This window comes from Triplophysa rosa, linkage group LG8 (genome assembly GCF_024868665.1).
Source record: "Triplophysa rosa linkage group LG8, Trosa_1v2, whole genome shotgun sequence".
Classification (NCBI taxonomy): domain Eukaryota; kingdom Metazoa; phylum Chordata; class Actinopteri; order Cypriniformes; family Nemacheilidae; genus Triplophysa; species Triplophysa rosa.
In genome coordinates, this window is record NC_079897.1 from 6,063,911 (window position 1) to 6,084,049 (window position 20,139).

At 36.9% G+C, this 20,139-nt stretch overlaps 2 protein-coding genes across 4 annotated transcripts in view; both read right to left on the minus strand.

Annotated features, from left to right (window-relative positions):
- Nucleotides 1–4,227, minus strand: part of scap (SREBF chaperone) — a 57,825-nt gene extending 53,598 nt beyond the window's left edge. For both annotated transcript variants that reach the window (XM_057339644.1, XM_057339643.1), the window contains exon 1: nucleotides 4,081–4,227. The gene's annotated coding sequence lies outside the window, so the exon portion shown is untranslated. The remainder of the gene's footprint in view (nucleotides 1–4,080) is intronic.
- A 310-nt stretch (nucleotides 4,228–4,537) lies between these two features.
- dek (DEK proto-oncogene) lies at nucleotides 4,538–18,367 on the minus strand. Of its 2 annotated transcripts, none has more exons than XM_057339646.1 (11): nucleotides 18,237–18,367; nucleotides 17,618–17,776; nucleotides 16,945–17,150; nucleotides 16,758–16,852; nucleotides 16,237–16,357; nucleotides 15,631–15,963; nucleotides 15,351–15,479; nucleotides 14,416–14,527; nucleotides 14,184–14,329; nucleotides 6,691–6,759; nucleotides 4,538–6,590 (listed from the first exon to the last, which is right to left on the minus strand). In XM_057339646.1, the coding sequence occupies exons 2-11, from the start codon at nucleotides 17,751–17,753 to the stop codon at nucleotides 6,579–6,581; spliced, it is 1,359 nt and encodes a 452-aa protein (XP_057195629.1). In that variant the 5' UTR covers nucleotides 17,754–17,776; nucleotides 18,237–18,367; the 3' UTR covers nucleotides 4,538–6,578. The 2 variants fall into 2 exon arrangements, with proteins under 2 accessions (XP_057195629.1, XP_057195630.1); XM_057339647.1 differs by having other exon boundaries at nucleotides 18,241–18,330.
- Between the last annotated feature and the right edge of the window lie 1,772 nt (nucleotides 18,368–20,139).

Consider the following 20,139-nt stretch of genomic DNA (forward strand, 5'->3'; position numbering starts at 1 on the left):
CTGCTTGTGTTAACCCTATGTTCAGAAGAGTGGACTCTAGACTTTACACAGTGAACCAGGCGGTTCAAGGGTTATTAGGTGTACTGGTGGCCTACGGCTTACAAAGAACCCTTTTTGTCAATGACTGCCCCTGCGGACCGAAGCTCTCGGGAATTTACCTCCTTAGTGGCTACAGTCAACACATTTCTATAAATATTCCATAAACAAGATGACACACACAGCCCAACAAAGAGCAGTAGCCCACGATGGCGAGCAACTTGCATTACGACATGATGCAAGAGGTTTCATAAAAACACAAGATTGAAATAAAAGGAAACTATGATGTACCAAACACAGAAGGCAACCTCATTTAACCAAAACTGATCAAAATAAGTCTTACATTATCTTGCGCTGAATATCACAACATAGGTTACATAACTGATGTCAACACCGTTTAGTTTTTATTTTAAGATCCAAGCACTTCTTTCATTTCAAAACAGAGATGCAAGCTACTATTATGAGTAATTACAAGAATGATGCAAAGCTAACCAACATCTAATGAGCAACTCTGCTTTACCCGTTCACACCAAGAACGATCACTTAACATAACTATACTGTTATTACTATATTAGCATCCACACTAACAGATTAGAACATATTTATTTTAAGCATGCTGCAAACCCACCAAATCAATCAATCTATCAATGTCTTATTGTTTATTCAAGTTCAAGTTCAAGTTGAGCTTTATTGTCATTCTGCTACATGTGGGTACATACAGTGGAACGAAATGTCGTGCCTCACAGGACCACGGTGCTACATCATCTGTTTTTATCAGACGAAAACACAGTCTGAAAGTGTTTTTGAATATCATTGCTCAGCATCTTTATCGTTGTATTGTAGTTGTGGTGTAGCCTCCAACATTTGATTTTTTATTGAAAAAATGTATCTTTTACCTGTTACCACACTCGGTATGAATAGACCTTAAAGGAACACTCCACTTTTTTTGGAAATAGGCTCATTCTCCAACTCCCCCAGAGTTAATAAGTTGAGTTTTACCGTTTTGGAATTTATTCCACCAATCTCCGGGTCTGGCGATAGCACTTTTAGCATAGTTTAGCATAGATCATTGAATCCAATTAGACCAGTAGAATAGCATCGCGTTAAAAATGACCAAAGATTTTCGATATTTTTCCTATTTAAAACTGGACTCTTCTGTAGTTATATCATCTGCTAAGACCGGCGGGAAATGAAAAGTAGCGATTTCCTAGGCCGATATGATTAGCAACTATACTCCCATTCCGGCGTAATAATCAAGGATGTTTGCTGCCGTAACATGGCCGCACTGCGCCTGCTGCGGCCATGTTAAGGCAGTAAATTTCCTTGAAAAAAAGTGGAGTGTTCCTTTAAATATCGTGTGTGCACAAAATCTGAAGTCTGATGGTGAATGTCTATTCACTGCATGATGCACTGGAGTGAAAATAAAAGATAATTTTTACTTGACTGCGAGCATGGTGACAAATCTGTTTCTATCATCTCAGGACCATAAAACATGTTATGGCAACATTTTCACAACCCTTGAAAAAAGGAATTTGTTTGCAACATATTTTTATAAGTGTCAGGTGCAAAAAATTTTTTAGACATGAGAATGCATTAATTTATGACTTGCTAAGTATATAACATTAAGACAAATATTCTCAACTGATTACAACTAAAAAAACCTGATGCAATCTCTTTCTCTCCTGCATTCTCATACTTGCTCACTCTATGGCCAAGTCTGGGTGGCTTACAAGAGAATAGCAAGTCCACAGACACTATTGAAATGCAGAACAAACCCAAATGCTACAGCACAAAAATGGGGCAATGACAAAAAAAAAGACTTTAAATTCTTGTGGGATTATGCAGGCACAGGCTTGTCAAAATGTGCAGAATAGCAGAATAACCGGTTTGTACTAATTTTGTGTTATTTGGCAGTCTAGTGACACAATAAATTAATAATGCTGCCATGCAAGTCAGACCACGACTGTAGTGACCAGTTATTGCTTTGTACACAACCATCAAGACCATATTACAGCTCAGACTAGTCAGTGAAATAAAAAACCTCTTATTGTACATAATAGCCAGGTAAAAATAATCAATAAATGCAAGTGTGAGTATTTATTTTATTTTATTAATTTAATTTTATCTGTAAAGTTTACAGCAACATAATTTAGTAGTGTCAATTTGTCTAGCACTGTTCACAATGCATTTTTATCTAAAGCGGCACGAGCATGAGCTGAGATATGGACAAGTGATTCCTCAAATTTGTTTAAAGATTTGGGTCAAAACATCAAAACATCCAAGGCAATTCCATCACCACCCAAGAAAAAGGCGACCATCTGGCCGGCCCAGCTCAGACAATTCCATCCCCAACCGAGAGCAAAGACGGACTACCTGTCACATAAATGCTAAATTTACAATACTTGGTATTTAATGCTAAACTTACATCACATGACAGCAGTTTGAAGTTATGGCTGCACTCAGTGACTTTGATTGGAGGTAGCTGGGTGGGTGTTGTAGGGAGTGGGGGGGCTTGTTGGTTGTGGTTCGGGGTGTTTCATTTGTTGGGACTGTGTGGGTCTGGTCTGGTTGGTCTTGTTTTGTGGTCGATGTCGGACAACAGAGGAATAAAGGTAATTATGCCATAACTACTTTCCCCTGGTTGTTCCTCTGTTGTCTGTTGTTGATCGCGGAATGGGACCGGGTTGGACCTGCACGGTTTCGGCGGGTGGGGCTTCCTGGGTCGCGGCTCGTGGGCTCTCCCTGTTCTTCGTGGACGTTGCTCGGTGGCTTTGGTCTGGGTCACTGATTGCAGCTATGACACGTCAGAGGAGATCTGGCCCTCCCGGCTGAGCCTGGTTTCTCCCGAGGTTTTTTTTCTCCATTATTCATCATTGGAGTTTGGGTTCCTCGCCACAGCAGAGCAGTGCAGTGTTGGCTTGCTCACCGGGAGACTGCATTTATTTATTTATTCATTTATTTATTAGATATTATTTATTATAATGATCTTGCTTGGTCTATAAACACCACGCACTGTGCTGTGTTTTACCTTTCTGTGTTTTTCTTATTTGCTCCTGTAAAGCTGCTTTGGAACAATGCACATTGTGAAAAGCGGTATATACATAAAATTGAATTGAATTGAAAACACACACTGAAACACAGCAAAACACTTAAATGTAACCATCCCTTAATGGTTTAGAAAGCTTGTCATGTTTAAAGTGAATTTGCATCAGTCAAATTCATTTGCACTCAAACAACAAAAAGTCATACAGCAGTGCAGTAAAACAGCTTCACACCATTACTAAACAATATGACAGCAAAACCGTGGTACAGTGACAAAGGTGCACAGTCTTTACGTGGTTCTGCAAGGTCTAAAAATACATAGCACTTTTTTGTTAGTAGTACACAATCCAGCCCATATCATACAAGACATCTGTATAATCTTATGAACAGGTGCACAGACTTAAGAAATTCCCTTTTTTCCCCTCTGTTGTTATTGTGACCCATGTAAACTGACAGCAAATGGACTGGTGGAAACCAGCGGATCAGTCCAACAAAGCTACATACTAACATATATTGAACAGCATATAACAGTTAACGTTACTGTAAATACAGTAAGTTTTGCAGCCCTGTCAACTAAGCTCTCTCGCGACGTGCGCTGTATAATTCATCACATAATGGCCTGATAACCTTTATAAAACCCACATACACCGATTATTTATTATGATTTCCTTGAGATTAACATGGTATTAACTTTAGCCGAGCAGCTAACGCTTTAGCATTAGCAACACTTCATATGTGAAGCACTTGCTGCTGCTTTTCCTACACGAGGCTAGCGTTAAAGACAGGCACTAAAGGTAATAACCCAATACAAAATAAACCATTTCACAGTCTTATTGTGGCGAGAAGATACACACGTGTCCAAACAGCGATTTGACAGATTGTTAATTGTTATTAAGAGTAACACTGAGCACCGGGGGCCCTGCGATGCTTCTAAAATGCTCGAATTTAATGAATTAAGCATATGAATATAACGTACACAACGGCGCTTAGATCATCGCTTACCCTGTTAACAGATTCTGTCTTCCTCTTCCTTAGCTTGTTTTAATGATGAAACAGCATGCAAGGTCCAGCAGTCAGGGATCCGGTCTCTACTGTTCTGCCTGCATCATGTCAGCTTCTGTAAGCCACAGCCACTAACCAACATGACCCCTCAACTTCAACCTCAAGCAGATCTGAACCAAACACGCGTCACACTGCGTCCTCTATAGGTCACGTAGAGAAATGACAATGCTGTGTGCTGTGAAGATAAGTATTCTTATCTTCGACTAGTCTTAAACTAGCAGAACTTCTCTTGAACTAACCGCCACTGACAGCAACAAGCATGGCAACAGGGCATATTTAAATAATGTCTTTACACCATATGCAACGGTTACATTATATGTATATTAGCATACAGTGAGTCAGTACGTGTTGTCACTTGCGAAAGAATTTAGGCACAACGAGCAGGAGTTCACTCCAATCTTTGGTGGTTGTATTTTATTTAAAATAGTTTTTAAAAATCAAGAAATAGCATTAAATAAAATAATTTATCTAATAATTAATTTAACATAGCAACAGGTCTAGTGGTTAGGATTCGGCGCTCACCGCCGCGGCCCGGGTTCGGGTTCCCGGTCAGGGAACGTGGTATTTTACGTAAGCTACCCAGTAAAGAATTTAAATGAGACGCATGAAGAGTTTGGTTCCAAAATAAGATAAATCCGTTTCAATCATGCTTTTTATTATGCTATCATGTTTTTATTGTGTTAGTTAGCTGTATTTATTGTTATTATGGCTTACATCAAAACAAACTAACTGCAGTTTGATTTATATTAATTAGAATGCACAAAAACATGTTTTTTGAAAAATTGTTAGGCATTAACTCATTTTGGAACCAATCTCTTCACATCTAGATGTAGTTTACAAACATTTATTTGTCATAATTTACACAATGTCTCAAACCCAATACTTCGTTGAACACAAAATGTCTTGCAGATTTGAGAGATTCAATCCTGTTTTAGTTGCTGTCAATGTATTAAACAGAAAACTCAACATCTTCGATACATTGTCGTCTCCAATGAAAGTAAATTATTCATATAGGTTTAGAGTAGACACTTACCTGTAATATAAATAGTTGCTATGTCTTCAGTGTTCTGGTTTGCGGTAACATTCATTTTGATGAAACTATCACTGAGGATAACCGCTAAACTTAATAGATCAACCATGATTCCAATCTCATCCCAAAACTATATCATTAACAACTGATCCAAAGCTATGAATAACATGACAGATTTGAGACCTTGTTCTATGACTTGTATTTAAAATACAATAAGATCCAAATGCACATAGGAGCATGTATTTACACAACACAAAAATCTAACTATGAAGCAAAGATTAAGGGAAGGTAAATCAACCAAATCAGCCAAGTCTTTATACAAGCTAGTAGGGCTGTCACGATTATTAAATAATCGTCTCATCGCGATTGTTTGACCTCATCGCAATTATCGCACATCTCTATAGAAGACACTAGGGGGAGCTGTAGTGCATCTGCATATTGCATATTTTAGTGTATATATTGTTACTAAAGCATGGTAATACTTGTAAAATGTATCACCACAACACAATCACTTAAAAAAAAACTAAAACATATACAAATTACCTGCAGTACAATTTAATATTATTTAAGCAAATCTCAGTGTGAAAACCAGTCTACCAAAATTTCATTAACACACAAGTAAAATTTTACTGTAGTCTTGCAAGTGAGAAAAAATTTGAAATCAAATTTTAATGGTGGCTTCAATTCACACCTGATGAATTTACTTCATTTACAAGTATTTGGTGGTTGTATTATTGACAGGTAAAAGCCTAAACCTTAAATATATGATGACCCAATTTTTTCCGATGTATTTCCATGAAAAAAACAGTCTTGTATTCAGAACAATATGGTCGTTTCAATCGCTGAATAAAAAATGAATGAGAATTAAATGGCAAAGCTCAAAAACAGACAATTAATCGCCATAATCGCAATGATTTATTAGAATTAATCGTCAATCAAATTTCATAATCGTGACAGCCCTACAAGCTAGTAATAAAAACATTAAATCCTATATCAACAGAAATACACATACAACCCGAAATGACTTGTGGGCTCACTGAACACAATTATGACATAAACTTTTGACTTTGCTCATAAAACTATGCGTATTAAAGGTGTTGTAGTAGTGACAAGGTCTTGCATAAATTTTCGAATGGCCCCTCACAGCCCCTTTTACAATCCAAAAAAATATAATTATAAAATTTGTAATATTTGGTTAACTGATAAATAAAAACAAAATCCAATATTCATGATCAATTGTCTCAAATCAACACAATAATACTTTAAAATACAAAAAAGCTTAATTTGATGGAAAGCTCAGAAACTTCATATAAAAAGACAAAAAACAAAACAAGTGATGTCATGAAAATAGAGTTTTGATGCATCATCTTCACCCTCGCCCTCTTTTTAAATAAAGCAGTTTTTCCCTTTAGGATATTACCTAAGGAAAAAACGATAACATTGAAGAGTAAAAAAATGCTGATACCAACAAATCAAATCAATGCAACCTTTAATAAAATCTAGTGCTTTGTTGAACTTACACTTTTAACAGTGTCCTTGATAAAGTCCTTCCTGCTGGTCAGATCAAAGTCTGGGTATTTGTCGAAAACCTACGAAAAAAAGCGCAGCAAAAACATCATTAAAATAATAAAACAAACATTCATGGATGCATATAAAAGGCAGATGGGACTAATCAGACAGAATGCACTTTTCACTGTTAGACGAGCCTCTTTTGAATTGTTTTCAGTTGGCAGGGAGCGTTTTGTGCGCTGCTTATGCGCGCCGGGCGCCTCGCGTTTTTTGCCACCTGCGGGGCCAATCAAATAGAAAGCGTTTATTGCTGTTAAGGCTAGTCCACACCGGGACGATAATCGTGCGTGTTTATCTTTGATATTTAATGCCTCGTGACTAAACAAAGGGCGCCAATGTGAGTGTGCACACCGACGTGCAATACGGCCAGCTTAAAAGCGTAAATTTTTGTTAAATGCCTCAGGCTCTTTTTTTTGGTTTGACGCGCCACGTTAAAAACTGGACGACCAATGAGATTGGAGCGGCTGAAGTTACAGTAAAACACGACTAAGTAGCGGTAAAGCACAACACGGTCTTGCCGAGCACACATTGACAAAGCAGCACCACGTGTACTGGGGTATTTCTGTTTTTCATTAAGCTCCATCTATGTCAGGAAGTGAATTTGCACGTTCACTCGGCTCATCGCCAGTGAAAATCACTTGGGTATGAATGTTGAAAAAAGTCTCGAAAAACGTTGGCGATAAGTGCCTGCGATTATTGTCCCGGTGTGTACAAGCCTTTAGATGCGCCTCTTTTGAATTGTTTTAAGTTGGCTGGGAGCGTTTTGCGAGCTGCTTATGAGTGCTGGGTGCCTCGCATTTTTGCCACTGCGCCTCGCGTATTTGGCGGAGCACTCTGAGCACCTGAAGTAAAAAAAAAAATCAACTCCGAGCAGAAAAACAGTCGACGTCATGCGCCTTTTTCCATTGGCCAATCGAATGAATGGAGAGGCAGGGCTTCTGTTGTGGTGACTGAACTTGAACCTTGAAACATCCGGAGACAGCAATGATGGGGGAGAAACTTGTGTTGGCTGTCGCGGGTTAACAGAGCAAGGTCAGAGCGAGCACACTCTGCTTGTACCCGTTTTAAAGTTTCTGCTAATATGACAATTAACAGCAACTAGAGAGCTCACGCTATATTCCTTGACTGACAGTGCAACTGTTTCGGTTGTTGCCTTGCAACATAAAAAATGCTGCATGCTGCTCTTTTCAATGAGCCTATTTACACCTGGTCACTTCATGCGTTTTCTCTGATCGGATAGCTATACGATCGTGAAAAGACCAGGTGTAAATGCCCTCCGCAACACATTCGAGTCAATCCGATCACTCAAACCACTTCAGGAGGTGGTCTGGGACGCATTCCAGTCACATACGTCAGCTCCTTACTCCTCCCAAACAGATGCATGTTAGCCACGCCTGAGGCAAATAAACTGATAAAACAGCTGGGGATGGAGCAGCCGCGAAACGCAGACACTCATTGCAGCAATGCGCTGGGGCTGTTTACATGTGTGGTCGTAGACGCGGTTTAGGGTGAGAGCGCTGAGATCTCGTCATCCTTGAGAACGCGACTTGTGGTTATTCTGCAAAGGCATAATGCCACAAGAGCACAAGCGCTTTGGAAGAGAAAACGTTACGATACGAGTTTTTCATGCCTTTTTAGACACGACTGCATTTGCAGAAGTAAATAAAGCAAAACAACACACATTTTGCACGCGAATAAAATATCGGATTGATATCCGTTCAGCTGAGACGCATTTATGTGGTTAAGTTTTAAATAATCAGACAACTATCCGATCAGAGAAAAAGCATTAAAGGCTGGGTGTCCGATTTCTCTTAGGCGTTGTTGATGTTCAAATCACCAAAACAAACACACCCCTACCCCCATCTTTTGCTTTCGTCAGCGCTTGGCTTGGCTAATGTCCGTCCTGTGCACCTTACTGCTGATTGGCTACAAGGTTCTTTTGGAACTCACCCCGACTCAGTTGTCTAAAACGTAATTCGGAAATCGGTTACCCCGCCTTTAAGTGATCAGGTGTAAATAGGCTCAAAAAGCCAACCGAAAAAGCGGCACACCTATGGAATTCCAAAAGTGACAATATAAAAAATAAATAAATACAAAAATAGATCAATGAAGAAATGTAAAAAAGCAAAAATAAATGAGTATTTATACTTTTATTTCGTTATTTATGGGTAATTATATATTTTTTCACGCTTATTTATTTTTTCATTTATTTATTTATACATTTATTTATTTCCACTTTTATTTATTTCCACATTTATTCATGTATATATGTATTTATTCCTACATTTATTTATTTATACATTTATTTATTTCCACTTTTATTTATTTCCACATTTATTCATGTATATATGTATTTATTCCTACATTTATTTATTTTTACATTTATTTATTTCTACATTTATTTATTTATGTATTTCTTTGTCTGTATGCTAATGAGTGGGGGCGTGTTTCACCTCAGACATTAGCAATCGATCTCAGAGCGGCGGGGCTGAAGCTTTGAGGCCACAGTGACACCTTGTGGCATGACCAAACGAAACAAGGTTGACGAAGTTGCATAGAGAAGGCAATCGAGTCATTTAATATCACCCTAACTGTATGTAGATAGGGTTACCACACATAGCCTACATACTCTTTATTAGGGACATTGCTGTAAAACATTATTCGGTCGAGATTTCTAAAATGTCTTTGCACACATGAACAGAAACTGCACAACAACAAGTCTGCTATGAGACACTTGGAAGAATACACTTGGACATGGAAGCGCGTGAAATTATCCATTAGTGATCACATTTATTGTAAATGCACTGGATGGAGCTGATAAGAACTTGAGTTGTTTGTCGATGAGACTCACACAAACCAGCTCAGAACGCCGAGGGAAACCAGCGCATTTCACTGAAGTCTACACAAGCATTATGATCAATGCGTTTAAAACGCGTCTGCAAATACAGTTTACATTCGCGTTTCCTAACTTTGCAATGCATAACACGTGGCATTTCGAATGCTTAAAATTATAACGCATATTTCCATAGGCGTAATTTGCGGGTGGACGGGTGGGTCATGTCCCCACCACTTTTTGCCAAAGTCAATTTTGTTGCTTTGTAAGCAGAGGCAATTTCTAACAACTCCGCCCATCAGTTTCAGATTGGAATAGACAAAGTGTAAGAAACGCACACGAACATCAACTTCTCCAGTGGCGTAGAGCGTAAAGCGTGCGTTACCTACTTCATGTCGTCGTGGGTTCGGAACTGCTGTCCGCTGAACTTTTTCCCTGTCACATATCAGATTGTAAAGGTATTTATTTGTAATAAACGATGAAAATATTTGAAAATGGCTGTTCAAGTCATACATGTACCAAACATTTTGCGCTTAATTGCACTTTGATGCTATATATTCGTCCTTATTGTTCTCGACATGCCGTTGCTATCGTCTATTACAAGATTAATTACATTTTGATACTTGATAGAAAACTCAAATAAATGGAAAAAGTCACAACTTTGTAGTTTCATGAGTTCAAAACAAAATTTAGAAAGTTTGTTGTATATTTGTAGCCTATCTGGCAATGCCCGTATAATAAGTGAAAATAAGATTTTTTTAAAGATATTATTTTTCCATCCGTTTCCCCTGTATAACTTAGTTGAATGTTTGTCATTAGCAGGGGGTTCCCAAACGTCTCAATCCTTGACCCAGCAACAGGTAATCTGTGTCAAACACACATTTTTAACATGGGGAAAACACATTCGTTTCAGTAGTTTTTATTTGATCACAAATTAATACGTTTAATTACGTACAGCAACAGCCATCCTTACATATAATAAAGCACAACATGCTTTAAATGATCTATTAATGAAAACATGATATAGTTTAAAAACAAATAGAAGCAGATCTGATATGTGGAAATTTAGAATAGTGAGTTTAGCGGATTCGTACGGTGGCGTATTGCTGCCACGTATTTTTCCACTCAATTATGTCGTTAAAACGAGATAATATGTCGTTTAAACGAAATAATTTTCTTGTGTAAACGTCTTATTTTTCCTGTTTGAACGAGATATTATATCATTTTAAACAACATGTTTTTCTCACTGGTTTCATTAATAGACAATTCAAACGGAATTGCATGAATTCGGTAAATTAATTCAGTTTTTTGATAAGATGGTTCATTAACTGAACTGGTGCTATTAACTGAGCTATTAAACTGGAGTTTAATAAGATAAAACAATTAAAACTGTTCCTATTTATTTAATGCGCGCGCTTGTCCAGCACGCGCGTTCTCTGTTCTGCAAAGAGCCACACTCTGGCATCATTAAAACATTAACGGTTATTTAAGTTTTTTTCTTTATACCTCACAGATGTGAGAGTAAACACATTTTCGATCGATTTGGCGCGTTTAAATGAACGGACCCTGATGTTTGCGAGTGTGACTGAAGAAGCTTTTGATAGTTGTATCTAAAAAACAGACATCCTGCTAAACTTGTGGTAAAACAAGAATGTAATATTAAGATTAAAGATAATATTTATTAATCTTTGTCAATAAATATCTGCTTTGAATCCTCTACATTGAGTTGAAGTCTTTGGTTATTTATGTCATTTACTTCAGTAGCCTATCTGAATAAAGTGTCTGATGCTGATGTACAGTGCTGTGTTAAGTTTTATTAATCGTCATATTTTATATAATACATATTTAACTAGAAAATTATTTAAATTATGCATAAAATTGAATCTTTAATGCACAGATTAAATCACAAATTAATTTAATCCTCCATGCGAGGGACGATGTGCTTAAATACAATTATAAAAACGATTTTAACTGTTTGGTTGTTGGGATGTACTCGTCACGTCCCATAAACGTTATTTGGTACATCGTGGCAACGAATATGGTCCGGTCGTCACTGTGGTAGCTGAACGGACCCATTGGAAGTGGCATTATTCCTTGTTGATGAACTAGACCGTTATGGGAAGCTTCGTGGATATAAACTACTACATCTGAAATGTATTCAGGCTGGATTTGTTGTCAGTCAAACATTTATTAAATATTCTGTATCCGTAAGCACAACTCAGAAGAGAAATCGCTCTCTTGATTTTGGCTACACTGTAAAAAAGAAATCCCGTAAAAAAACGGATAAAGTAGTTGCAGAAAATTACCAGTACATTTTCCTTTATTTTATGGACATTTCCGTTAATGCTAAAATGCTATTTAATGCAGTGCAAAATGTAAAATACAGGTAAAACAACTGTAAAAATGAATACAGAAAATTCCTTCATATTAATACAGTATATTGTGCCCTATTTTTACGGATTTTTTTAGTGTACCGTACAGCGGGCCGTGATTCGAAAACATGACATTTTACCTATGTCCAGCTAGAAAACATGTCACTTTCACGTAATAGATTAATGTGTAATTATTATGAGACGTCATATTATCCCTTTACTACGGTGGCGTATTGCTGCCACTTACATTTTATTTTTTCCACTCAAATATGTCGTTAAAACGAAATAATATGTCGTTAAAACGAGATATGTCGTTTTAACGACATAATTGAGTGGAAAAATACGTGGCAGCAATACACCACCGTACGAATCCGCTAAACTCACTATTCTAAATTTCCACATATCAGATCTGCTTCCATTTGTTTTTAAACTATATCATGTTTTCATGAATAGATCATTTAAAGCATGTTGTGCTTTATTATATGTAAGGATGGCTGTTGCCGTACGTAATTAAACGTATTAATTTGTGATAAAATAAAAACTACTGAAACGAATGTGTTTTCCCCATGTTAAAAATGTGTGTTTGACACAGATTACCTGTTGCTGGGTCAAGGATTGAGACGTTTGGGAACCCTCTGCTAATAAGGACAAACATTCAAGTAAGTTATACAGGGGAAACAGATGGAAAAATAATATCTTTAAAAAAATCTTATTTTCACTTATTATACGGGCATTGCCAGATAGGCTACAAATATACAACAAACTTTCTAAATTTTGTTTTGAACTCATGAAACTACAAAGTTGTGACTTTTTCCATTTATTTCAGTTTTCTATCAAGTATCAAAATGTAATTAATCTTGCAATAGACGATAGCAACGGCATGTCGAGAACAATAAGGACGAATATATAGCATCAAAGTGCAATTAAGCGCAAAATGTTTGGTACATGTATGACTTGAACAGCCATTTTCAAATATTTTCATCGTTTATTACAAATAAATACCTTTACAATCTGATATGTGACAGGGAAAAGGTTCAGCAGACAGCAGTCCCGAACCCACGACGACATGAAGTAGGTAACACACGCTTTACGCCACTGAAGAAGTTGATGTTCTTGTGCGTTTCTTACACTTTGTCTATTCCAATCTGAAACTGATGGGCGGAGTTATTAGAAATTGCCTCTGCTTACAAAGCAACAAAATTGACTTTGGCAAAAAGTGGTGGGGACATGACCCACCCGTCCACCCGCAAATTACGCCTATGGAAATATGCGTTATAATTTAAGCATTCAAAATGCCATGTGTTATGCATTGCAAAGTTAGGAAACGCGAATGTAAACTGTATTTGCAGATGCGTTTCAAACGCATTGATCATAATGCTTGCGTAGACTTCAGTGAAATGCGCTGGTTTCCCTCGGCGTTCTGAGCTAGTTTGTGCGAGTCTCATCGACAAACAACTCAAGTTCTTATCAGCTCCATCCAGCGCATTTACAATAAATATGATCACTAGTGGATAATTTCACGCACTTCCATGTCCAAGTGTATTCTTCCAAGTGTCTCATAGCAGACCTGTTGTTGTGCAGTTTCTGTTCATGTGTGCAAAGACATTTTAGAAATCTCGACCGAATAATGTTTTACGGCAATGTCCCTAATAAAGAGTATGTAGGCTATGTGTGGTAACCCTATCTACATACAGTTAGGGTGATATTAAATGACTCGATTGCCTTCTCTATGCAACTTCGTCAACCTCGTTTCGTTTGGTCACGCCACAAGGTGTCACTGTGGCCTCAAAGCTTCAGCCCCGCCGCTCTGAGATTGATTGCTAATGTCTGAGGTGAACCGCGCCCCCACTCATTAGCATACAGACAAAAGAAATACATAAATAAATAAATGTAGAAATAAATAAATGTAAAAATAAATACATATATACATGAATAAATGTGGAAATAAATAAAAGTGGAAATAAATAAACGTATAAATAAATAAATGAAAAAATAAATAAGCGTGAAAAAATATATAATTACCCATAAATAAGGAAATAAAAGTATAAATACTCATTTATTTTTGCTTTTTTACATTTCTTCATGGATCTATTTTTGTATTTATTTTTTATATTGTCACTTTTGGAATTCCATACACAGCACGCTTCGCATTTTCAAACAGAAAACGCGAGTTCTTTGTGATCGCCCGCTAAAGTATTTATGGCCCCAATACAAATGTGTATCCTTTGTGTTATCATACTTGTCGGCAGAGTTGCTTCATTGTGACTTCCTCCAAGTTTGCATCTTTGAGCAGATCCTGGATTGTTGCCTTCAGCTGTTCATCGCTTGGTGGCTTTTTAATCATCTTGATCAATGGCTGATCATCGTCAGAACTGTCACTATCATCTGAAAAAAAGATCACGCCACAGTCAGCACACAGAATAAAAGCATACGCTAGTTTTATGGTTTCAAGTTTTGTATAACTTAATTACCACATTTGCTCTTGCTTGCTGTCTTTTTCCCCCTGTTACTACTGCTGTCAGCTTTCTTGGTTTTGGGGACGGGCTTCACTGGAGCTTTTCTTTTTGCAGGTTTCTTTGTTGTCTAGGAAAAGGGTGAAATCAATGATCCAGTTAAATACAATTTTATAAAGCAGGGAAAGAAAATCACATGTACAGACAAAATTTGCTCATCATGTGTGTTTATACAGGCAATGGGCCTCATTCATGAAACATTCGTAAATATATGTGTAAAACCGAGTAATTTGCACGTAAAAACAGACCTTCCCGAAAACTCTCCTCCGGATTCACAAATACCCACGCTTTGGAGGCACTGCGCGTTATTCCGGAGATGCGTTGGTTGGTGATTTAAAAAATCGGCAACAGTTAGCCTACTTACTAGTATCTTATTTTAAAGAATATTACTTAATATGAAAATGCAGTAACCATTAATATTAAATTCTCCATTGTTGTGTATGATGGTTGATCAATGTAGTGTTTGTCCTGACTCTTCTCCACTGTGATTGGACGGCTGTGTGAAAAAGGACAGTGACGAGCTCTACGTTTTACCCAAAGTAAAAAAGTAAAAAATTATACGACTCGTGAAATATCATTATGATACATAGTGCATCAAAATGCAGTGTCATCAGTTTGTCTAAAAGAATACAGAACGTTACGTGCAGTTTTACGCACTATTTACAAGTGGTATGGAGCAGGTGTACATTTATTTCGTACCAACTAACATTTTGAAAATACGAACATTTTCATGAATCCGGAAATTTATGTCAAAACGACTTAACGAACGATTTACACAAAAAATCGTTCTGCTCGTGTTTCATGAATGAGGCCCATTGAATTTATAGAAACTGAAAATAGCTTTTCCTATTATGTGACAATAATGTTCCGAGTAAGAAAATAACACTAGTAACCTTTTTGACAGTCTTTTCTTCCTTACTGCATTGGTCACTGTCATCTGTTGTTAACTCATCAGACTTTTGCTCAGATTTCTTTGTCGCAGGTTGTTTCTTGGCAGGAGATTTCTTCTTACGAGGTGATTTCTGTTTGGATTTTGATAGTGAGGTTGATGTCAACACAAGCACTTGCACATTGCAAAACTGCCTTTCATTAACTAAAAACCATAAAAGTATTCTTTATTAATTATTCAATGGAAACTTTCTTAAACAGACAAGAAAAACATATTCGACTCACTTTTTCCTCCTCACTGTCAGGAGCATCATTCTGCTTTTCCTCACCATCTTCCTCATTGTCATCGTCTTCATCATCTTCCCCTTTATCAGAAGATTGACTTTCACTGTTGTTACGCTTCTGACTCACTGCCGTTGACTTCTCAGTGCTCTTATTATTATCTTTTTTTTCCTCTTCATCTTCATCATCGTCGTCATCATCATCACTGCTGGAATCAGTGACGATGGCTCTAGACTTCCCACCTTCCACTTTTTTTTGTGGCTTTTTACTTTTGGATGAAGACTTGTCACCTTTGACATCTTTGGTTGTCTTTCTTTTCTTCTTCTTTAAAACAGGCTTCAAAGAGTAAACAAAAGATTTCTGTTACAAATTCAATATTAAAGCAAATAATAATCAAATATTAATTAGAGTTGAGATGTTTTATGATGATCTAAGATCAATATATGGTTTTGCCTTCAATATGGAAATACACAATTCAGAATTGCAAAAAGTGTCCCACATCACCTTAATCCAAGTATGTAAAAGTGTGGGGGGACTGGTTTGTAGTATTAAACTATTTGCATTCAAATTTGTATTTTGCATTTTCTGTCTGTCAAGCATGTATCTTACCTTCCCGGAGTTGGTTGGACATAGAAGAAATGTCATGATCCTTTCTGCAAGAACACTTTGCTTTCCAGACCTCTCCAGATCAAGAGTTTGACAGATAGTTTTGAGCTGTGTTTTCGGAAGCCTGGCAGGAAAAAACCCTATTACTACACCACCTTATCAAACAACAACTACCAGAAAAGTGCAACACCATCTGGAATAAATTATATATCTTAATAAGCTTTCCTGTGGCTCAGTGGTTAGAGCACGGCACTAACAATGCTAACGTTCCCAGGGGATTGCACATAGTCAGAAACAAATGTATAATACAATGCAATGCAAGTCACTTTGGATAAAAGCGTCTGCCAAATGCATGAATGTAATATTATGTGCATGCAACATTTTTTGTCTTCATTAAGATTTAAGAACGTATAAACAAGGTTTCATTAAGCTAAATTTTAGACTTCAAATACTCCGAAACAGAACGCATTGTAGAGTTTTAACAATATTTCTCATAAAAACATAAAAGTGATTAAACAGACTACCTTATCACTTTTAGCAACTTTTTGCTGTAAGGGTCACTGTCAACATCGAAAGTGAACCCATTAAACAGCCGAAGATTTTTCCTCAGCGATGACGCCTAGGAAGACAACAGCATTATTTATTTATAAACCTTTTAGAATAGCATGTTTATTAACATGGTTAGACAAGTTCTCAAAATAAGAAACTTACAGCTCCGGGTCGATCATATACAATCTTGTGCAGTGGTTTCAGAAGAGGGGCTTTCAGTTTTCCGATGCAGTGATTAATTCGTGCAATGTCTCCAAGTTTGACGCCTTTTCCGGTGCTCTCAATCTTCGCCTTTTCCTTTGGTTTACACATCTGCATATCAAGTCTCTGAACCACTTTCTTCTCTCGTTTTCCTTCAACGATTTGACCTTGATGCGAGAATACAATTAGTGGTAGAGTGGTATAGCATTCAAGATACATTTCATCAGTATGACTCACTTGGTTATCAACCCATCATAGTGAAGTTCAACGTTCTGAGTCTGACAGGTACACTATAGGAGCTACTGCTACATGAATAAGTCACGGACATTCTGCTACCATTTGTGTTCAGTAGAAGAACGAACTTTGTATTGTTGCTGAAGCTCAGGAAAGGTATTGCATTAGCAACACACAGAAATGTATAGATTAAATGACCTGCAAGTCATTTTGAATAAAAGTTTCTCCCAAATGCATAAATATAAATGTTCATACGGGTTTGAAACATGAAGGTGAATTAATGTTATGTTTTTTATGTGAACTATTACTTAAATAATGTACATCAAAGATCTACACAAAAGTCCAAAAACTTACGGTAATTTATATAATAATGAACAATTATTAAAAGACGTAAACTTACAAGTTCTGTTTCTAGTTTCAGCTTTTTCCGATTCATCCTGCACCACATCGCACTTTGCATCTTTCTGCTCCACTCCAGCGTCTTCATCCAAAGGAGGCATATCCTCCGTCTTACCAGTATCCACTGCTTCACTCATGTTTGGGATCACTCAGTTGCATCCTGGGATCGGGAAACATGAACAGATTTACTAAAACACAGTTATCTCTATCCACCTGCCTTCCGTCGGCAGCCCTTATAACAAATTTGGCGCGTGTTTGTTTCCCGATTGTGTGCAGCACAGCACAGCTTTCAGCCCTTTGCATGCTAACAACAACCATCGCATGCACAATAAACTATGTAACAACGGCATTGTACGTAATAAATAAATAAACATTTATGTATATTACACTTGTAACGTTACATATCTATAAACTAAAGACTAAACGTTTTTGGGCGCCAGGAGCCTGATAACTAGCTTATTCGTCCCGCCCACTTGCTCACAAATACATTTAAATTCACATTTGCCGCAAAACGTGGAAAGGGCTACGTGCATATACTTAAAAACAGAGCTGATAGAACATGTTAAACGTGGTAAAAACGCAATTAGACTCTTGCATTCATACTTTACAAACATACTCACATACGTTAGCGCTGCTGCCAATTGGTTGTGATGGAGGAGGTGCGCAGTAAACATGGCGTTTGAAAAGAGAGGGCGGGCTGTCACGTGACCACGCGGACTTTTATGGAAGTAGAATTACTCTCATAGGGCACACAAAAAGATGGGATCACGCTATTCATATCATTTTTTTAAAGATCTTATCAAATTGTTATGATAGTAATATGAAATAGCACAAAATAAATATAAGAGGGTACATGAAAAGCGTTTTCGCGAAATGGCTTCATGCGTTTATTATGGGGAGGCACGTTTATTTTGCAAGTGTAATTTCAGTGATGTCGCGGCTGTTCGGTTCTGTGGACAGCTCTAAAAACTGCGTGTCACTTTCACCCTTTTAAAAATGCAGGATTTATTTTATTTTCAGAGCTGTTACAATGAAAGTGGACCCGGGTATTAACGTGTAAAAGACGCTTCTAGATGTGCCAATCCACTTACGCGATTTGGAAAACTTAAGCAAATAAAACTGTTTTTATCTTTAGAGCCTTTGTAACAGTGTATTCACTTCTAAACAATGGCAAAAGGGTTGAAAACCACAGTAAAAACGCTCTAAAGGTTCGTGAGATCGAAGGGATGGGACATCCATGTGTCCCACTTGCAACCTCAGATGTCTTGTCTACCAGTGTTGGGTGTAACTAGTTACTAAGTAATTAGTTACTGTAATTTAATTACTTTTCCCTTGAAAAAGTAAAGTAAGGGATTACTCTTATTTTTTCTGTAATTTAATTACAGTTACTTCTGATGTAATTAAACTAAATACTTTGTGTAATATGTGTGTGTGCAGAAGAGGAATTTACATCAAAATTCAAAGCCTAACTTTAAAATCCATGCTTTAATGTATAATTCTCACATTTGTAATTAATAATACTACTTTATGTAGTTTAATATTATTTATTTGAATGAATTAAAAGAGCCGTTTCATGTCTATCCTTGAATCACTTAACTCATCAAGGTTGATGTAGGATATAGAAAGTAATTAGTAATAAGTAATTAAATACTTTTTGAAGAGAGTAACTTGTACAGTAATCTAATTACATTATCGAATGTGTAATTAGTAACTAGTAATTAATTACTTTTTCAGAGTAATTTACCCAACACTGTTGTCTACTCCCTGAATATGCATACCATGAAACTGTGTGCCAGGTAATAAAATGCCTTATTCATGTAACTTTAAAAAATACTATTTATCCATATGCAAGTTTTAATATTTTCGTAGTGTATGTAATGTACAATTTTAAATTAATGTTCATATTTGTTTTAAACATATGTGACGTCCAAGCACAGATATGTGAAACTGTGGCCTTTAGCTATTTACTGTCCACAAAGAGTATGAGAGAGACATATAGATAGGAGCAATTTGAGTAACAGCAGGGGGCAATGTTGCGAAAGCTACTACATACGTTCAGAATTAAAAGCGTCTGTGTGGACTGCCTCGTTCTGTTACGTCTAACTTATGCTGATTCAGTAACTCATCCATTCTTTAGTACATTAATGTATACGAGATCAGCCATTTTTATATATTTTGCAAATTGCAAGCCATGTTGCATATTTTGCTGTATGAATGAAAAACCAGCAAGAGATTAGTCTGATTCTTATAAATATTGTAGCAGATACCTATTAAACCTTTTTTTTTTAACTTTTAACCTTTCTTTCGCCTGTAATGTGAAGCAAGTTTGCAAAAAAAGCATAAATCCTTTTCTTAAAACTACATATATTCAGGCTATAAAATCTGGGTTTAATAAAGTGTTCTTGCACGCAGTTGCATGTCCATCCTGTTCATACCCAGCGATGGACTTTGTTTTGAAATGTGTGGGAAAAGTTATTTGAATCAAGCGTAGGTTTAAGGGCAAAGTTGACCCACCCACGAGAA